Below are 20,681 nucleotides of genomic sequence, written 5' to 3'. Positions count from 1 at the left end.
TTATTCCTGATCAGCGCCACCTACCCATAGCGGCGACTTTGAGAACTACTGTAATCGGAAAGCCAATCAGATGTCGCTAAAACCTGGTGACATCACTGAGGGGCACTCTTGGGTCTTACCAAAAATGACGTCACCAGATTGTAGCGACATCTGGTTGGCTTGCATATTACAGTAGTTCTCAAAGTCGCCACTATGGGTAGGTGGCGCTGATCAGGAATAAGGCTAATTGACTACACTTGGTTTTGCAGTCCATCTTCTCCTATTTAGTCTGTGTACTAAGCCTTTGACAGCGCCTCACCAGACGTCGCTTTATACCTCGAATCTATGACCTACGTCAATCACTTCATGACAAGCTCCAGTTTGTAACCAGTGACAAACTTATGGATGGATCTTATAAACTTATGATAGTAGCCATTTGTAAATAAAAATATGGGTTTTGTAAGCACCATTGCAATAGTGCATATCCATGTACCCAATCCAATGACATCTTGTTGGGCTTTCACGCGACCCACGCGTTTGTGACAATTTCTTTCAAGACCCGAATTCAATCCCTCAGTAAAATAAGTATTTTGTTGAACACAGTGTGTTCAATCAATCAATACATACCATTTCAATAGCACGTACCCACCACACAGTATGTTTATCACGCGAACACCGCACACCCTAATAGGGAGCTAACAACTGGCTAGGGGGAAGAGATAGTCTGACGTCACGCAGCCCCTCATTTTTGCGCGTAGAATAGAGCTATCTCAGATGCTTTAGTGTGACGTCACCCATGCTATTCGCCCATAACACCAAAGCGGTACCAAACATGGCCGCCCACTGTCAAAGCTAAGCCCGTGACGTTTTACCTTGACACTGACGTCACAACTGAGATAGCTCTATACTGTTTCCAACCGTTAGGGGGGGGATGAAACTCCAGTAAGAGATAGAAGGGTGTGACGTATCAGGGTCAGAACTGTTAGCTCCCTATAAAGCTATCTCAGAAGCTTTTGTGTGACGTCACCCATGCTATTTGCCCATAGAAACAAAGTGGTACCAAACATTGCCGCCCACTGCTAAAGCTAAGCCCGTGACGTTTTACATAGACCTTGACGTCACAAATGAGATAGCTCTATTAAATTATTTGCGTATTCGAAAAAAATAAATCCAATACAAATATTTTGTTCTGATAAATATAATATTTATTTAATTTGAAGTCGCTCTATATATATATTAGCCTACAATAGATAAGTAGACAAGTGTATATGATCACCAGGTATAATAATATGCAAGGGTATAGTGTACAAAGCAAGAAGATTCAGAAGCCTAGCTAGCTTCAATATTACATAAATTAAAAATAAATGCTTGATTAATTAATTTTGACTAGACTATATATATATCGAGTCGATATTTTTTCCCCATCCCACAAAATATTCTGTACCCTTTGACCCTTTCACAAGCAGTTTTCCAACACAGCATTTACAATACAGTTTCGTTACTATTATCTAATTTCTCCATACCTTTTTCGGAAGTCGTGGGACTAATGATATTATTGCTTCCATCTTTCTTAGTGGTAAACTGACGTAACGGTTGATTATTGGGTGGTGCTGCGGAATTTCGCCTCAAAATCGGGGAATAATTTTCATCAGTAATTGCGGAACTAACTGTTTCTATTGATACTTGACGTTCTAACGGTGGTCTCTTTTCGGAATCAATTTTCTGCAATTCTTTCTCCTTTTTGCTGCTATTATTAGACTCTAAAGTCTGACTGCTGCTATGAAACGGTGACGTAATTAAATGCTTGCTTTGACTTCTCGATAGATGTCCGGGAGAAACTAAGGGCGTCTCTTCATCGCCGGAATCATCAACATTGGCTGCGGCGTGATAATTGACTTTATTATGCTTGTGCCTCGATTTTGAATCCTTTCTCTGCATTTTCGATTTGGGTGGTAATTCGTGAATCCTCTCGGAGCTTCCGTAATTGTCGCAAATGGCCGCAACAGCGTCTTCTTTCAGCTCTTGTTTACGTATCTTGGATTTGGCCAAGAGTATATGATCCGAATTACTGCAGTGATTGCTGGTTTTAATATCTGGCAAGACAGCTTGAAATTTAGGCAACGTTTCTAGACTGGACGTTATGAAATTCAGGAGATTGGACGATTGGACTGGGTAGGGTTTGTTGGGTGCAGGTTGCGTTATCTCGTCGGTAGATTGCAGCAATTGGTTAGATTCGGACTGGGGATGAAATTGAAAATCACTACCCAAGCTGCGAAACATGATGTCTCTAGCCATTGGAGAGGACGCTAAGGAAGTGGGGGCGCTTTCCGTCGCGTCCACTTGTAGGTGAGTGATATCTTGCGAATTTGTTAGCAAAAGAGTAGGCCTGGCAATTGGTGTTCCGGTTCCTTGACTTGACTCCCAAGAAGCGTCATCAATGGAGTCCGATCTATATAACGCGACAGGGAATTATTTTCAATTCAAACAGTGTCACAGTTAAGGCAAAACGCGGGTCCAGTGGATCCCCTACAAGGTGACTATCCTCCTGAACTCCGGGTTTAGCTTTTAATAGAGCTATCTCAGAAACTAAAGTGTGACGTTACCCATGCTATTTGCTCATAGAACCTAAGCGGTACCATGAATCTATAAAACTATGAATATACAGCTGCGTTACGCTGTCTAACCTCTCGATAAGGTTTGGGCGGGGCTTAGCGAAAGGAAACAGCAGTCACGTGCCTGCTACTGTTAGGAGCGGGAGAAGGAAGGGTGAGTCCGGGGGGGGGGTGTAAATTCGAAACGTAACTTCCTCTTCTCTTGTGATTGGCTATTAGAGCTACATAAAACGCGTCAAAGCTAGGAGGGTAACACCCAAACCAAATCGACATGATAGAAGAGGCATATGATAGAGCTGTATATTCATAGTTATATAGATTCATGGCGGTACCAAACATGGCCTCCCACTGACAAAGCTAGTAGCGTGACGTTGTACCTAGGCACTCACGTCACAACTGAGATAGCTCTATTGGCGAAGGCTAGTGGGCCGGATTTATAAGTATATTTATAAAGTTCGCCCACAAATGCCTCCTGCCTTCGCCATGCCAAGAAAACAACAAGACCTCAGTGGGAATGGATGGGCGTCACTCAAAGTGTTAAATGGTTCAACAAGTCGCTTGCGCATCCCCTTGCATATCCGCCCCTCTGTCCATTCTGCTTTTTAGTTCTTAGAAAATCGCCAACGCTGGGTCAATAGACCTTTTCGAAGTAAATAAGGGGGGTAGGCAACCCTCAGTATCGGGACATATAAGGGGGTTGATACATTGCCGTCCGTCTCTGCGCATGCACTCTCTTGATACAAAAAGACTACAGCGCAGGCACCGAAACGCGAGATTGAAGGCGGGGTTTTACCCCCGTGTCTTTCCCTCTTGGTTACGTGATCGAAATGTTTCAATGAAGGAGGGAAAACCCGAGACATGCGATTGCGACTTCTGGAACCCTTTAACACCCAATACCCAAAGAAAATAGTCTGACGGGTCTCATAATGTGGTTCTTAAAGAATAAGAGCGCTAAATAATGAATTTTACACTAAAAGTACTCAGTTATAAAAAAACGGATAAAAAGTGCTATATATACTCATCTATAAATAAAACTTTTATTCATTACCATTTTGCGAAACATCTAATTACCCTCCCCCTACTCTCTTCCCTGGTATAAAAGTTACTGTTACTATCGTTAAAATGATTAAGGATGAATATTAAGCGTTAAAAGTTAAATATAAAATACCCGGTTTTAAGTAATGGCGCGCTCCTCGGTCCTTTGAGGTACATAACGTCTAATTCCATTTGAGGAGTATTGGTATTAACGGTACTCTGCGATATCTCAGTAATATCATCGCCCGAAAGTTCCTCAGGATCGGATAAAATTGGACTCAATGGATTAGTAGCGTGTAAGAAACTAGGACCACCCTCAGTTTTCTCATGCAGTTTTTTCTCCTCGGAAGCGTCTTCGAAGGCTTCCTCGTTAAGAGTTTCCAAAGCCCCGACAATCAACGATTCTTCCATCGTAACCTATTTAGTATCCCCCAATTAAAGCCCCCGGTAAAAAAGCTAAGCCTAATATTCTAGTAATTGGCCTTATTCCTGATCAACGCCACCGAGGCGTAGCGGCGACTTTTGGAACTATAATAATACGGTAGCCAATTACAGGTGGCGCTGGAGTCGATGGACTCTGATGGAGATCTGTTATTTTCTATGTTTTGTTGATCTTTCTGAATCACGTGAATAGCCAAGGCTTAACAAGCGATATGGTTTCAAAAGTATTAAAAGTTGATTTTACCTTTCTTATTCTGTCTAATATTATGAAATAAGACTATCGGAGTAAGTTTTCATTTGATTTTGGTCTATTTGGAGATTATTAGGTTAATAATAATTAGTTAAAACATGTTTTTTGAAGTTGAAGCGGTAATAATCAAAACATGGAAAATAAGTCTACAGATCTCCATCAGAGTACATCGACTCCAGCGCCACCTGTAATTGGCTACCGTATTATTATAGTTCCAAAAGTCGCCGCTACGCCTCGGTGGCGTTGATCAGGAATAAGCCCAATTAGACAAAAGCAACCGTGTTATACAACTCAAAACGCCAACCACTTTTCTTTACCAATCAATCAATCAATCCAGTTAATAAATATTTAATTAAACGTTACAAATTAGCGACGCGAACACATGCTTGAAGTAAATTAATTAACAAACGATGGCGGGTGGTAGTAGGAAATATTGTGCGTTTAAGCGGCAATGGTTAGCTCAACGTGGTGATGGTGGTAGGTGTTTTAGTTAAGGAAGGAAATGTCTCAACAACCGGTTACCTGAATGACTAAATCCTTTGCTCCTGGAAATGGGATTTTCTAACAATCCCCAAGAAAAGCGATATAAAATTTAGCGAGAATTTGATTTTTAGATATTTCAAAAGAAAACCAAAAACAAAAAAAAAAAATTCAAAAAACATCCGAGTTAGTCAAAAAACATTCGAGGAAAAAGAAAAGATGACACAAAATTTGTTGTAAACCTGTGTTAAGATGTACAGAAAAGGGTAACATTACTTGTTTCTCCAAAACGGAAGCTGAAGAAGTTCGTGTTCGATGACTTCCGCGTCTTTCTTCATTTCTAGGCGGAACTACGGCAGTTTCCGTGATTTTCTCCTCACCTTTTATGGTTTTTACCGAATCAGAACTAAAACGCAAACAATTAACACCTCAGTTTACCAAATACCAAAAGATTACTGTAAGTAATCGCACCGATGAAGTTTGCTCGTTATGGAGCTGGCGGGTGTAGCGGGTGTTAAACTATTTCTCTTAATTGGTGGTGGAATGGTAGCTTCGTAAGAAACATCATGAAGTTCTTTATCTCTCAGAGCCAAAATGGCCACCCTAAACAGTTCCCAATCTCCAAAAGCCATACTGATGACCTTCTTCAACTCATCCAAGTCGCAAGTCAATAGAACGCGACCGTTGATGTTGTTACCAGTTAAGTTTGCGCAATAGTCTTTCAATTTATTCTTATCGATGTTAGAAAGGGAATTCAGCATTCCAACAACACCCTCGACATTCAAAGTACTTAGTCTTATGTTGTCTAACGATATCTGAAGAGTAATCGTTAATAAGTGTCCTAATTAACATGTGTGTCCTTAATCTTACCCCTCCTGGTTCTTTATTGCCCGACTTCAAAATGCCACCGTAAGTGTGTCCAAAGTTTCTGGGAGCACAATCCCATCTTTGACAAGGTAAAGGTGCAGGGGCGGAATGATACAGATCAGGTCGATAAGTTGGACTAACAGCAGGGGCGTGACTATTAAAGTATCTTCTCGGGTAGTTATGGCCATAAAATTTACTGGTGTTGTCCTGATAATCTACACCAATACCATGAGCTTGGGACATGGGTGGTGGTGGTGGAGGTTGCTGAGGAGGTGGGTGATGGGAAATTCCGGTAAAATCGGCCTTGAAAATATCTGGTACGTGTTGATGGTCCTCTGAATTGAGAGTGGGATTTTGAGTAAACCGTATACGTAATGTTATACGCAATTTAAAAGGGGCTGTTCGGACCGTGGGACAAAAGACGATCTGCGTCATAGAGCTTAGCATAGCGGATGGGTAGGTAAAAAGGAGTGGTGTTCGGACCGTGGGACAAAGGACGATCTGCGTCATAGAGCTTAGCATAGCGGATGGGTAGGTAAAAAGGAGTGGTGTTCGGACCGTGGGACAAAGGACGATCTGCGTCATAGAGCTTAGCATAGCGGATGGGTAGGTAAAAAGGAGTGGTGTTCGGACCGTGGGACAAAGGACGATCTGCGTCATAGAGCTTAGCATAGCGGATGGGTAGGTAAAAAGGAGTGGTGTTCGGACCGTGGGACAAAGGACGATCTGCGTCATAGAGCTTAGCATAGCGGATGGGTAGGTAAAAAGGAGTGGTGTTCGGACCGTGGGACAAAGGACGATCTGCGTCATAGAGCTTGGCTTAGCGGGTTGGTAGGTAAAAAGGAAAGGTGTTCGGACCGTGGGACAAAGGACGATCTGCGTCATAGAGCTTAACATAGCGGATGGGTAGGTAAAAAGGAGAGGGGGGGGGGTCGGACAGCCCATTGAACCTTTTCTGGGCTTACCTTGAATAGTTTTTCTTATAAATGGATCCAAATTAATAGTAAAAGGAAGAAAAACCTTCATATCATTCATGAGCAACGTCCCTGAATGAAACGAAAGGAAGACTTCGAATTTTCTTTCATCGTGATCAAGGTCTATCATGGGTTCTAATTCTCTGCAGGATGGTATGAAAGGTTTCACTCTAAAACGCGGAAAACAATTAACAAATTATTTACTTCCCCTCCCATTACGCGAGTTCCTTTTAGTGACGCACTTCTCGTATATAATTCGTAATGGCACCGAATCCTCTAAATCAGCTTCGTATCTTTCATAATACATAATCATCCACGAAGTTCGATATGGCCACTGTTCCGTGATGTTGATCCAAGAAGCCAAATGGTACCAGTTAAAATCAATATTGAACGCTTTCAATAAACGCCCCGTGACGTATACTATGTTCATTAAACGTCTCATGGATCTGGGGTTTACGTCGCTGAAGTAATCATCCATCAATAACACTTTGGTCAAATCCTGAGCTCCAGCTACCATCCGATGTAAATTGCTAATACTACTGGCCATACTCTCGCTGGCTTTCAATTTATGGTTCCCTTTGCGATTCTTACGAAACACGTCGGGAATGGATAAACTAGATACTGAAGCTTTTCGAATGGATGTCTAAAATAATCATACAACACAAGTTCTTCAATCGTTTGGTGCCGTGACCCCGGGAACAAAGTGAAAAAAAATGTCTCACAGCGCATTCTTTTTCTTCGTTCCAATACGACGTAGATCGTTTCGCGCTTTGAGACGCGGCTTGTTGGGCCGCTTTGACCCTTCGCAATCCACTGTTTTGTAAATAAAAGGGTAAATGCACAATGTTGCGAAGGTAGTCTTGGCCGCTAATACTCGAGTTGTGGAACACGCGGTGGATATTTGATTCTATAGCCTGAAGAATTGTATATTTCTAAGATTTAGTCATCTGGATAAGAGTACAAACAACGTGTCGTTTCAATCTTACTCTAATAATAATATGAGGATCAATGGCTAATATGGTGATAAAAGGGGCGGAAGGATGAGAAAAGAGTAAATGCACAGCATCAAGGATTCGTAAAACTTTCTCTTGTTCGCAACTGTCAAGTCCGTCAACAATGACGACTAATCGAGTTTGTTGACCCAAAAACAGGTCAAGGCATCTCACCTAGACGGATGACAAAATAAATGTATTGAACCACTCTTCGCAGACGCTTGGCGATGTGCAGCAAACGGTGACACATCAGCGACAAAAATTACGATCAGAGACTTCAGAAGCATTGAAATACTACGCTTAGGACACACGTGAAATGCAGTCTTACGCAAATACACAACTACCCATGAAACTTCTCAACACAAGTAAAACAGTAAAACAATGAACACTATCAGACAAATTGCAAAAAAGTTAGTTGTAACTCGTACGTCTGTGTGTATACATTCAGATTCGATTTCAATCTAGTTGGAATATTCGTGCGATCCGTACAACAGTAAATAAATGCGCGATAGGTCCATTGCACGAAAACACGTCAATTGTATGCTTACCCACAAACCTTTTTGGTGCCACAATCAGTGCGCAAGTCACGTACAATCACAACAGGAAATGTATGCTTAGCCACAAAGCTTTTTTTTTTGACAAATTCAGTGCGCTCGCCACGTACAATTACAACAGAAAATATACTGTATGCATAGCCAAAGCTTTTTTTTTGACAAAGTCAGTGCGCCCGCCACGTACAATTACAACAGAAAATATACTGTATGCATAGCCACAAAGCTTATCTCCTTTGTCACAATCAGTGCGCCCGCCACGAACAATTACAACAGAAAATATACTTATGCTTAGCCACAAAGCTTATCTCTTTTGTCACAATCAGTGCGCCCGTCACGTACAATTACAACAGAAAATATACTGTATGCTTAGCCACAAAGCTTCTTTCTTTTGTCACAATCAGTACGCCCACCACGAACAATTACAACAGAAAATATACTGTATGCATAGCCACAAAGCTTATCTCCTTTGTCACAATCAGTGCGCCCGCCACGAACAATTACAACAGAAAATATACTGTATGCTTAGCCACAAACCTTTTTTGTGTCACAATCAGTGCGCCCGTTACGTACAATTACAACAGAAAATATACTGTATGCTTAGCCACAAAGCTTATCTCCTTTGTCACAATCAGTGCACCCGCCACGTACAAATACAACAGAAAACATACTGTATGCTTAGCCACAAAGCTTATCTCTTTTGTCACAATCAGTTCGCAATTACAACAAAAAATATGCATGTAACATCGGCAACTTTTCCATAACCAGCTGAACTAAACTACAACGCACAAAGACAAAACCGTCTCACTAACCATATTGGAAATGGATTCCACCTCAGTTTTAACCGCTTCCAGATGAGACTTTTCATTGGGGTCCAAATGACTTAAATAATGCTGAATCCTTCGTTGATGAGAAATGCAAATGGCGGCCAACATTCGAAACCAGGTGAAGAGATTAGACAAAATGACCACCCCGACAACAGACCCCAAAGTAATTAAAGAAGTCTTGAAAGCTAATTTGGTCTCATCTTCTATCTTATAAGATGCATCTGGCATCAAGTAAAGTAACAACAAAACTAAACCGCTCAAACAACACGCCAATGACAAGAGAGCAATCAGGAAGTTTGGAATACAGCATAAACGTCTCCAGCGCCAAGATGGTGCGGAAACTGAATCACAATTAATTAATTAGTTTTGGTTTAAAACAATCAATCAATCAACTAAGAATAACCATATTAGTTTCAAATTAAAGTACCTATTTTTGGCCTAAAAACGCGAAACATTCTAGTGGTAAAGTATCCGTATTCTTCTTCCAAAGTATGACAAAGGCAAATAATAATTTGCGTCACGGACATATCACCTCCGGAACTGCTAACTTTAGTATGATTTGTGAACAAAAATTTCACTGGTAATGTGTTAAAATCTTTCCGAGTTGATGGAGGGTTGCAAAATACAACTTGCAACAGTGTTTTAAATGCTAAAAATTGCTTATCCAAATAAACGCTTGCTTTGTAAGCCCACATCCAATCGTAATGATGTGTACCATAGATTATGACCCCTATAAAGGCAGTCAAAAATTGGTATACGCTTTAATACTTAAAGCATGGATGAAGAATGCGCGTGAGGAAATTTGTTTTCACTCTACAGGATAGGCAACTCCCTATCTCGAGCGACAGAATATTCTGTATACACTCTGTTACAACGTCGGTTGTCAGCACGCGCAAATATATTTCTCTATGGAACGTAGCTTTGTACGTGCTGTCAAGAGACAAAAAACTTCAGGATCTTCAGGATTTAAAATATCCGCGAGTTCTTTTAGCTCGAGTGCACGGACCTCTAGGCCTTAGTTTCAAATACGTGTGAAATTGCATACAGTCTACTACACGCATTTGAAACTAAGGTCTAGAGGTCCGTGCACTCGAGCTAAAAAACTCGCGGATATTTTAAATCCTGAAGATCCTGAAGTTTTTTGTCTCTTGTCAGCACGTACAAAGCTACGCTACATAGAGACTTAGCTTTGCGCGTGCTGACAACCGATGTTGTAACAGAGTATATACAGAATATTCTGTCGTTCGAGATAGGGAGTTGCCTATCCTATAGCGTGAAAACAAATTTCCTCACGTGCATCCTTCATCCATGCTTAAGATATTCACCCAACGAAGTTTACGCAGTTTTCCCTAAAACGAAGCTTCTTACCTAGTATAATATGAGATACCAGGAAAACTGCGAATCCTACAGCAAGAGCAGCTTGCCAAACCCATGATATTAACAATACGGCGCTACCAACGAGCAAGCTCAGAAGCGAAACCACCAAAAAAGACAACCACGAGAACTCGAAAGTAGATTCGAGCCATTGGATTGCGAAATTTTTCATTTCCTCTTCTAGCTTGTTTAACAAGAACGATTTTCCACTGCCCCATTTAGCGTACAATCCAACTGATATGGGCATTGATAAAGAAGGTTCGCTGAGAATATCAGCGAGAGCGCTGCTGTATAAATCATAACCCAACATATTCTCACTATCTTCATTTGTATTTAGTCTCCCTACGTGAAGAAATTTGGATATTTATTAATTGCAGTTCGATTAAAAAAGTATTAATTAATAGAAAGATCCACGCTAGAATATTTTTCTAAGAGCATGTATTCATCCTTGAAGGAGAGAGGGATAACATTGCCTATGTACCCCCTATGCCACCGAAGTCCGCCCAGCATCCTCAGCGTTTAAGTAGTGTAATAAGTACCATAATTATCCCTAATTATGGTACTTATGGTAGGGTCGTACAGTACGAAATTGTAAAGAACGACCCCTCTGTCTTAAAAATAGAAGCTAGTTCTTATACAAATACAATGGCGCTACGCGTCAACTGTAGGGTAGGGGCGTGCGCGTGGTACACTGGGAGAGTTACCGTGCTGCAGGTCGCCCGTCATTATTTCCAATCCATCTTACCTCATTTATCCCGGATTCATCTATAATTAATACAATACGCGGCGGATGGCGTTTGTGAATAAAATTCTATTGGACGACAAGTACCAACCGACATTTGTCTGGTATTGGAAATGGACGACAAGTACCACCCGACATTTGTCTGGTATTGGACAATAAGTACCACCTGACGTTTGTCTAGTATTGGACAACATGTACCAACCGACATTTGTCTGGTATTGGACAACAAGTACCAACCGACATTTGTCTGGTATTGGACGACAAGTACCAACCGACACTTATTTGTCTGGTATTGGACGACAAGTACCAACCGACATTTGTCTGGTATTGGACGACAAGTACCAACCGACATTTGTCTGGTATTGGACGACAAGTACCAACTGACATTTGTCTGGTATTGGACAACAAGTACCAACTGACATTTGTCTGGTATTGGACAACAAGTACCACCTGACATTTGTCTGGTATTGGACAACATGTACCACCTGACATTTGTCTGGTATTGGACAACATGTACCAACCGACATTTGTCTGGTATTGGACAACAAGTACCAACCGACACTTATTTGTCTGATATTGGACAACAAGTACCACCAGACATTTGTCTGGCGTTCTCCAATTGATTTTGCTCATAGGAAATATTCTAGCGTGGCCCATTCTTTTAAATAAAACTTACTGGCCCCAAATATTTGAGCTAAAATGCTTTTTTGATGACTAGCATCAATATTGTAGGGCGTTTCACCAGCCCGATTAGGTCGATAAAGTAATTGACTGTTTTTGGGGTTTCTTAATAAAACTTCAACTATAGCTTTGCTACTAGCTCTCATTGCTATATGAAGTGCGGTATCTCCTTTCTAAAAGTTTCAAAATTGCGAAATAAGGCAATTTTCAGCAATAAAAACCAGGGGTGTGCGAGTACTCGTTAAGTTCGAGTACTCGGTTCGAGTATCGAGCCGAGTACTCGACTCGATACTCGATAACAACACATTGAGATACTCGAGACAGATTCGAGTAGCTTTTTAACATCTTAAATACTCGACAAATACTCGAGTCCGAGGCTTACAACTAAAGCAGACGATGAGTTCATGATCATCATTTATTTTGAAAATCACCTGTTCAATGTTTAATTGATCACTAACAATCTTTTTGAACTAGTTCGATATTAGATAATTGCTACTCGACAAGTCAATATTTGAGGCTCGATAATTACTCGAAAGAACCAAAATTTGACCTATCTAAATACTCGATACTCGAAAGTATTTTTGAGACTCGGCTCGATACTCGATAAGAAATTAGCTTCGATACTCGGACTCGGCTCGAAACCGAAAAAACGGGACTCGCACACCACTGATAAAAACCCTATTAATTCACCTTATCAGCCGCCGATACTTTGGCTTTTTTATCCATTAAAAGCTGAACTATCTCTACATTACGACTTCTCGTTGCTTTAAGCAACGGTGTATCACCATCCTTTGTGCAAGAATTATTTTAATTAGATATAAATTTCATTTTGAATTGAAATTAATATTTGCAATGAAATTAATTACTTTAGTAGCAATTTCCAAATTAGGATTTGCACTTAATAAAATGCGAACTATATCAGTGTGATTCTTTTCCACAGCCCAATATAAAGCCGTTTTACCCTCCTACAATTGACATCCAATCATTAAATTAAATTCTAATCGAAAATTAATTACTACGTAATATCAAGAAGCAATATCTAGTTTATTAGGGAGAAGGTATAAGATGCCTTAGTATTCGCGCGCCATAGTCCTTCAGTCCCCCTTTCAAAATACAATGGGGGGGACGTAAAAGGAGGCCCCGGGGTATTTCGCAGCCTCTCCTCAGTCGGAAAATATGATTGTAATTTTCGTCATTCGCGTCGCGCTGACGTGAGTTTTCAAGAACCAATGAGATATACGCTGGTTGTAATTTAGAGGCGGGGGGGGGGGGATTAAATCCGGACCTACTATACGTTTGAGCTGGAGATAAAGCTAGATTATAAATGTGGATGAACGAATTTATACTTTCTCCCTTGTAAACTAGATATCGCTTCTTGGTAATACAAAATATCATTTACAGTTCCTTGTATATCAATATCAGCGTATTTTTTTAATAAAGAGTCAACAATGCTATAATGTCCGGCTCTCGATGCTAAAATAAGATTACTATCTAGGTTTTTATCTTGCAAATTGATGTACGCTCCCGCATTCATAAGATCAGTGGCGATTTCAGTGAAACCTTCTTTACAGGCTATAGTTAACGCTGTACAACCATCTTTATCTAATGCATTGACGTTGGGTTTGTATTCCAAAAGTAAACTAACAATTTCGACAAAATTCCCCTTGGCGGCTACTATTAAAGCCGTCCATGAATACTGCAAGAGTGCAAGTTGAAAATTAGTATTAGTATTTAGTTTGGGGAATTGTTTTTTAACAGTTTTTCACGGAAAACTGACCATTCCAGCTGTATCTACGTTGGCACCAGCATCTAGTAAAGCTTTAACTATATTTGTATGGCCTTTTCGGCTCGCCCAAACTAAAGGTGTCGTTCCATACTAATATTTAAAATATTTGTCATGTTTCGTTTCTATTTTTTTAGGACCCTTAAAGGGAGGGTGAAGTAGAAAATCAAGTGATTTTTTATCGATTCTTCCACTAATTACAAGACCAGTCTGCATCATAGTGAAACATTCAGGAAATACAGTCTCCGAATGATTTTAAAATTATTTCAAATTAGGTTCAGATTTTAAGGATAATTTTAAACAAGGACTGCCGACCAATCGCGTAACGCCCTGCCTTTTTATTAACAAAATTCTTGTGGCACGTTCCGTGTCTCGCGCCATGATTATCACGTCGCGCGCGAATTTTATCAAATCTCATGATAAATTTCATTCAACACGGAACGTGCCACGAGAATTTTGTTAACAAAAAGGCAGGGCGTTACGCGATTGGTCGAAAGTCCTTCTTTAAAATAATCCTTAAAATCGGAACCTAATTTGAAATAATTTTAAAATCATTCGGAACCTGTATTTCCTGAATGTTTCACTATGCAGACTGGTCTTATAATTAGTAGGGGTGTGCGGGTAGTGATTTTTCAATTTCGAATCGGGTTCGGGTAATCAAAAATACTGTTATCGGGTATCGGGGCGGGTACCCGAATTTTTGTCGGGTATTCGGGTAATTAGGCTTAGCCGAAAAATGCTTGTCGGGTAATAGTTGGGTATTAAAAGTTAGACGAATAGTTAGTTAGCGATGTGGGTACCCAAAATTTTTTGCCTGGTATTCGGGTAATTAGGCTTAAATAAATTGATATTTCCTTCAAAAATTCCCTTTAGTACAGTTATATCTCAATCCTGTGTTATTCAATGTATGCTCTTTCTTAGTTTCTTTCTTTTTGATGCTTTCTTTAACTTCTGGTTCCGCTTTCACTTTCTTAACCCTTAGTCTTATTTCAACACAGAATACTGGCAATATATAGGTGTGTCGCGTTGCGCGCGTGCGGTGATTCTAGTCTGTCTCAGAATGAAACTACCACGGAACGCATACCTTATGCGAACTAAATTTCACATTGAAACCGTGTTTCATGGAATTTCGTCATTCTTAAAATTTCGATTCTTTCTAAACCGGACAATGGGTGGTCCCCTTTCACTTCTGATTCCTGTTTTTCTACCCGCGAATAACCCGACAACCAGTTTCAGCTTGTCACGGGTAATGGGGGGGGGGCATTATTTTTACTACCCGAGTAGTTTCGAATAGTTGGAAAATTCATTTTCGGGTACCCGCACACCCCTAATAATTAGTAGAAGAATCGATAAAAAATCACTTGATTTTCTACTTCACCCTCCCTTTAAGTGTTTAGTAATTGTACCTTATCACCGGTATTTAATTTTGCTCCATGTTCAATTAAATGATGTACGACATCTTCGTGACCCCGTCCCGCTGCCCATATGAGGCATGAAACATGATATGCATCGTATATATTAGGGCAAGCCCCTTCTCTCAATAAAAATAGTACTACATCAGCGTGTCCTTTGTAACAAGCCCACATCAGAGCTGTCCATGCACCCTATGGACATTTTGGACATTAATCCCGAGTTATCTACTTTCTAAATGGGGTAATAGGGAGCTAACAGCTGGCTAGGGGGGAAGAGATAGTCTGACGTCACGCAGCCCCCCTCTGGTTGGCATTTTTGCGCGTAGAATACTGAGTGTTTCCAACAAACTCCAGTAAGAGATAGAAGGGTGTGACGTTTCAGGGTCAGAACTGTTAGCTCCCTATATAAATAACCTACAATTTCTTTATGTTCTAAACTGGCCCCATTTGATACTAAGTAACGAACAATCTCTTCGCTGCCTTGTTTAGCAGCATTTATTAAAGGAGTCCAGTTGTCCTGTTTAAATAAATCTTGCTTAATTTCCTGAAAATCTTTTCTGATTTAATTTACATTATCTTCAGCGCTGACATCAGACCCATGCCTAATTAATTCACGAACTATTTCAAACTGGCCCGCTTGGCAAGCAATCATGAGTAAAGTTTGCCCATTCTGTAATTAAAAGTCAAATAAATATTGTAGAGAACAAGCTACCGTTTTCATTTCAAAGCTTACCTCATCTCGTTCTTGAATTGTAACTAGTTTCCCATCAATAAATCCATTCAGAGTTGCTAAATCACCTTCGTTAATCAGGTGAGATGCTGTACCAAATGGCAGGCTTGTCATGGTGTGGTTTGCTTTATAATTTAAAAATATATTAATCCAAAAGTAATGTTGCAATAGATAACCCTAAATAGTATGTGGAGTTTATAACAAAATTAGTTAATTACCTTTGTGAATGTAATGGTATAACGTAAGTTTCACATTTACATCAGAAGGAGATAATTATCAACTTCTGATTACATTCGTAATCGTAAAGGCTTAGGGTCAAAATTGCATTAAACTTTCTACTTTCAGCGTGTGGCTAGAGACCATTTTTTATAGGTCAAATGTAAAGTGTGTACTGTAGATTAAATAGGTTAACATTTTAACTATTAGTTAACTATGTAATTATTATTTAACTACAAAAGTAACAGCACCCCATCCATTTCGGAATTTGGATTTAGCGCCGCCGAGTGGCTTCAGTAGGAACTAGCCGGGCGAAAGTGAAACGAAGTTTGTATTTGAATTTGACGTGACATTTTTGTTCTGAAAATACTAAACATAAAACATCAACATATACGTAATTAAGTAAATTTCAAGTGTTTAAAATTAAAAGTTAACTTAGTATTGCATGCTTGTAAGTCTTAATTAAAAAGATTCGGAAGCTATAACTTCAAAGACGAACCAAATTTGTGAGTCACTTTTTTATTTTTAAGCCTTGGCACTGTCAAAATTTTCTTGTGAAAGCATGGATTTATAATAGAAGCGTAAGCTTCTATTATAAATCCATGGTGAAAGTAAAGCTAAAAAGTAGGCTTAAGTTTATATGTAAAATAAGATGAAAAGTTTAGATTAACAGTAACATTTTAATTGCACAATTTACAAGATTGGTAATAAGTTAAGTTAAAGTTATAAGTTAGTTCTTAAAAATCACTTTTTTATTTTTAAGCCTTGGCACTGTCAAAATTTACTTGTAAAAGTAAAACTAAAAAGTAGGCTTAAGTTTATGTAAAATAAGATGAAAAGTTTAGATTAACAGTAACATTTTTTATTGCACAATTTACAAGATTGGTAATAAGTTAAGTTAAAGTTATAAGTTAGTTCTTAAAAATCATTTTTTATTTTTAAGCCTTGGCACTGTCAAAATTTACTTGTAAAAGTAAAACTAAAAAGTAGGCTTAAGTTTATGTAAAATAAGATGAAAAGTTTAGATTAACAGTAACATTTTTTATTGCACAATTTACAAGATTGGTAATAAGTTAAGTTAAAGTTATAAGTTAGTTCTTAAAATCATAAGTCATAAGTTAGTTAAAATCACTTCTAAAGCCCATTGTCAACGGTGTATATTGCAAATTTTCCCCCTAGTGTTTCTGTTATTTTATAATACTTCTTTTGCGATGGGTAAACCCATATGTTCCGGGCTGGTCAATACTTCCGTCTTTGGGCCTTCAACCATTGATACTGGGGGAACTTCCGGGTAGTAATGTTCAGGCGCCGTGTATGTTCCAGATGACTTGGGTGGGTGAATGACTTCTACGGGAGGAACTTGAATGGTGATTGGCTGGGGTACTGGTGCGACGTAGCTTCCGGCGGACTTCATGCTTTCAACAGGGTAAATGTGAGTGGGAATGGAATCGTGGTACTCGTATTTCATGGGGGGAAGATAGTCGTAGTTAAAATGGTTCTCGACGGTGACCTTTGGACGAGGAATGCTCGCGATGGCTTCACCAATAGCTCCAAGTGCACCAGCTCCGGATCCAAGGGCCTTTCCAACGGATAAACTCGCGGTGTCTCTAGCGTCCTCGAAAGCTTTAACAAAGGAGGTACCTATTAAGATTAAAGAAAAAGAATGCACGAATTATATTTAAAGCTCAGAAACAAAATATTTAGGCCTATTTGTAGCAAGAGGAGACTAAGGGATATATTATAAAAATGAATAAGATATAAACTTACCAATGGTATCAACGTTCTTGTGGATTGAGTCGACAGCTCCTGAGATACTTTTGCCGATTGTTACTGATTTTTCAACTTCGGGGATAATTTCTTTTTCGACGGGAACGAATACTTCTTTGATGACTTCTTTTTCGACCGGAACTATGACTTCTTTGATTACTTCCTTTTCAACCGGAACTATGACTTCTTTGATTACTTCCTTTTCAACCGGAACTATGACTTCTTTGATTACTTCCTTTTCAACCGGAACTATGACTTCTTTGATTACTTCCTTTTCAACCGGAACTTCGACTTCTTTTTGGATAGAAATGTTGACCTCTGGTAAAAGGCTTCCTCCGCAGTCATCTAACAATGTCTTTCCTTGTTTCAAGGCGGTTTTAGCGACGAGACCAGCTCCTTTAGCGGCAGCTCCAGCGATGGCGATTTTAGACTTCTTTGTCTTGGAAAGTAGTTTGATGGCCGAGCCTCCGATGAGAACTTTAGCTCCGAGTGTAGCGACCGCGGCTGTTTTAGCTAGGTTTACAGCTTCATCGCCAACGATTCTGGTTTCCTTACTTATGGCTCTACCCGTATCAATAGCAGCACCGACCGACGAGGTTATAACTTTACCGATAGATTTAGAGACAGCACAGCCCTTTTTAGAAACCAATTGGGCCGCGCCGGCTTTAAGACCGATTAACTTAGCACCAGTTAAGGCGCCAGCTCCGACGATGACTGCTTTAGGAGCGAGGATTTTCTTGATTTTAAGAGCCTTGAGGGCGGCTTTAACGAGTAAGATTTTCTTCGCGAGTCCAAGTCCAGCAGAACCAACCGCGATTTTTCCGGCTAAAAGTTTCGCGCCACCAGCAGCAATAAGTCCAGCTTTACCTTTAGCGATTTTCTTAGCGAGTCCAGCTCCCGCGGCACCAGCAGCGACGGTTCCCGCCAAAAGTTTCGAGCCACCGGCGGCAACGAGACCAGCTTTACCTAACGCGACCTTCTTAGCGAGTCCGGCTCCAGCAGCACCGACCGCGACGGTTCCTCCGAGAACTGCCGCACCACCAGCCGCGGCTAAACCGGCTGTACCGACGGCTGCAGATTTAGCGAGACCAAGTCCGGCGGAACCAACTGCGACTTTACCGGCTAAGAGTTTGGATCCACCGGCGGCAACGAGACCAGCAGTACCGACGACCGCTTTATTTACTAAACCGACACCTCCGGCAACAACGGAACCAGCGGCTCCTAAGGCCTTCTTCGCGGTAACGGCAACGGCTCCGGCTGCCTTCTTAGCGGTAACGGCAACGGCTCCGACAGCCTTTTTGCCTGTGAGCACGACGGCTCCAGCGGCTTTTTTGGTTAAAACGGCACCTGCCCCGGCGGCGGCTACCTTTCCGGCTACTATCTTATTTCCCGCGGCAACGGCGAGACCAGCTCCGGCTTTCCCGACAGCAGATACGGCTCCGATTGCCTTGGTTCCAACGAGAACAGGAAGACCGACGACGAACGCTTTCCCGGCCAAAAGTTTTTGTCCTCCGACTACGGCTAATCCTGCAGCTCCCTTGGCTTTGGCTGCTAGAGCAGCACCAGCGGCGGCTTTACCAGCGAGAAGTTTCTGTCCTCCGGCTACGGCTAATCCTCCAGCACCCTTGATTTTGGCAGCGATGGCACCACCAGCGGCGGCTTTACCAGCGAGAAGTTTCTTTCCTCCGGCTACGGCTAATCCTCCAGCACCCTTGACTTTGGCAGCGATGACACCCGCCCCACCGAGGGCTGCGGCTCCGGCTCCAGCGGCTAAGGCACCAGCTCCGGCTGCCGCACCCTTAGCGAGGATGGCTCCTCCGATCAGTGTCTTGGCTCCGAGTCCTCCAATTAGTAAAGGTTTAGCAACGGCTCCGGCTAATAAGGCTTTCTTTCCGATGAGAATGGGCAAAGGCATAATTCCGACTCCAACACCAGCTCCGACTCCGACTATTGGGGACGCTTGAAATTCTTGAATCAAAAGTCCAATGCATAAGAAAATGACTAACTTCCCGTTGGAAGAAGGCATGGTTGCTGTTGAGAAAAAAAAATAGAAAAAAAAGTTAAATTAAAATATGAAACTTTAAAATGAGTTGAACCTAAAATCTTCTAAGTATTTTTTAAGAGTTGAGTTCTTAAGGTAAAAGTTTCTAAGTTTAAAGTTTTCAACTTACCAAAATTTTTTGGGTTCAAGGCAGCTATAGTACTCAGTGTCGCTTCTAAGAAGAGCAGTTTCCAAGTCATGAAGTAGCTGGACACGAATCCGCTTTTATACCTTCGGATCTTCCTTCCCTATACAACTGACACTTTCAGTGTTTAGTTCTTCAGTTAAGGTAGGAAGGTCTCCCTAGCCTTTCGCCATGCTGTAAAGGCACTCGGTAGTAACCAAACACCCACTCCCTCGACCAATCATACGAGAGCTTTCTGTGGTATCTGTAAATTAGATTAGGGGGAAGGCATACCCCGTTCGAAGTACGGAAAACTGAACTTTTTGGCGCGTTGCGAAAACGCGCAAACATACTTTGTTCAACACTGTCCAGTTTGATAAGTCAATAGAGGTAAACGCCAAGGAGAGATAAAATACGCTATAAAATACCTCTTTGAAGGCTTTGGTAATATTGATTCTATTTATCTGGACAAATAGAGTCCGTATCATGCTAAGAATTCGTCACTTCTCACGTTATCTTACGTTCATTTTTATTGTTGTTTTTATGGAAAACTAAGAGTGAGATGGGTTGATAAAAATGCTTATAAAGGTCATTTTAGCCCTTGATAATTTCTAGATTATCCTAAAACAAATGTTTCGAAAACTGAAAGTTTTCTTGAACTTCTTGGACATAAACACGGTTTTATTTGTTAAATACACATAGTTTAGTTATTGCTGATATGTATTTTAATTATAATATTGTTAAGAAAGATTCAAAGCTGAATTTAAGTTGTTACTGTATTTCTTTGTTTAAACAATTACACG

General features: G+C 40.6%; 2 protein-coding genes across 5 annotated transcripts; both read right to left on the bottom strand.

Annotated features, from left to right (window-relative positions):
• Nucleotides 1-1,161: 1,161 nt before the first annotated feature.
• On the bottom strand, nucleotides 1,162-16,238 carry Arms (Ankyrin repeat-rich membrane spanning). 3 transcript variants are annotated; one of them, XM_089869855.1, is made up of 24 exons: nucleotides 15,949-16,238; nucleotides 15,734-15,855; nucleotides 15,572-15,670; nucleotides 15,419-15,517; nucleotides 14,995-15,192; nucleotides 13,583-13,681; nucleotides 13,205-13,501; nucleotides 12,672-12,770; nucleotides 12,496-12,594; nucleotides 11,801-11,978; nucleotides 10,377-10,724; nucleotides 9,436-9,738; nucleotides 8,994-9,349; nucleotides 7,625-7,804; nucleotides 7,361-7,552; nucleotides 6,881-7,281; nucleotides 6,630-6,808; nucleotides 5,668-5,999; nucleotides 5,269-5,612; nucleotides 5,074-5,203; nucleotides 4,840-4,878; nucleotides 3,760-4,043; nucleotides 2,244-2,428; nucleotides 1,162-2,072 (listed from the first exon to the last, which is right to left on the bottom strand). In XM_089869855.1, exons 2-24 carry the CDS (start codon nucleotides 15,842-15,844, stop codon nucleotides 1,462-1,464), a joined length of 5,163 nt encoding a protein of 1,720 aa, XP_089725981.1. In that variant the 5' UTR covers nucleotides 15,845-15,855; nucleotides 15,949-16,238; the 3' UTR covers nucleotides 1,162-1,461. The 3 variants fall into 3 exon arrangements, with proteins under 3 accessions (XP_089725981.1, XP_089725979.1, XP_089725980.1); XM_089869853.1 differs by having other exon boundaries at nucleotides 1,162-2,428; XM_089869854.1 differs by lacking the exon at nucleotides 4,840-4,878 and having other exon boundaries at nucleotides 1,162-2,428.
• Nucleotides 16,239-16,966: 728 nt separating this feature from the next.
• On the bottom strand, nucleotides 16,967-20,278 carry LOC149690338 (uncharacterized). 2 transcript variants are annotated; one of them, XM_089869857.1, is made up of 3 exons: nucleotides 19,885-20,278; nucleotides 17,714-19,744; nucleotides 16,967-17,569 (listed from the first exon to the last, which is right to left on the bottom strand). In XM_089869857.1, the coding sequence occupies exons 1-3, from the start codon at nucleotides 19,952-19,954 to the stop codon at nucleotides 17,139-17,141; spliced, it is 2,532 nt and encodes an 843-aa protein (XP_089725983.1). In that variant the 5' UTR covers nucleotides 19,955-20,278; the 3' UTR covers nucleotides 16,967-17,138. The 2 variants fall into 2 exon arrangements, with proteins under 2 accessions (XP_089725983.1, XP_089725982.1); XM_089869856.1 differs by having other exon boundaries at nucleotides 16,967-17,587; nucleotides 19,885-20,276.
• Between the last annotated feature and the right edge of the window lie 403 nt (nucleotides 20,279-20,681).

Source organism: Phalangium opilio, unplaced genomic scaffold (assembly GCF_054372755.1).
Source record: "Phalangium opilio isolate 3A_F unplaced genomic scaffold, DU_Popi_V2 ptg000031l_1, whole genome shotgun sequence".
Taxonomy (NCBI): Eukaryota; Metazoa; Arthropoda; class Arachnida; order Opiliones; family Phalangiidae; genus Phalangium; species Phalangium opilio.
This window is presented reverse-complemented; position numbering and strand designations above follow the sequence as displayed.

Bases quoted from the DNA above. Each gene is read 5' to 3' on its own strand.
- Arms (XM_089869853.1), bottom strand. From the start codon at position 15,844: ATGACAAGCCTGCCATTTGGTACAGCATCTCACCTGATTAACGAAGGT. The intron at 12,595-12,671 runs GTAATTAATTTC...TCTTGCACAAAG, and splicing joins ATTTGGAAATTGCTACTAAA to GATGGTGATACACCGTTGCT. The intron at 10,725-11,800 runs GTAAGTTTTATT...TTCTTCACGTAG, and splicing joins AGCTCAAATATTTGGGGCCA to GGAGACTAAATACAAATGAA.
- LOC149690338 (XM_089869856.1), bottom strand. From the start codon at position 19,954: ATGACTTGGAAACTGCTCTTCTTAGAAGCGACACTGAGTACTATAGCT. The intron at 19,745-19,884 runs GTAAGTTGAAAA...TTTTCTCAACAG, and splicing joins CTTGAACCCAAAAAATTTTG to CAACCATGCCTTCTTCCAAC. The intron at 17,588-17,713 runs GTAAGTTTATAT...TAATCTTAATAG, and splicing joins CAAGAACGTTGATACCATTG to GTACCTCCTTTGTTAAAGCT.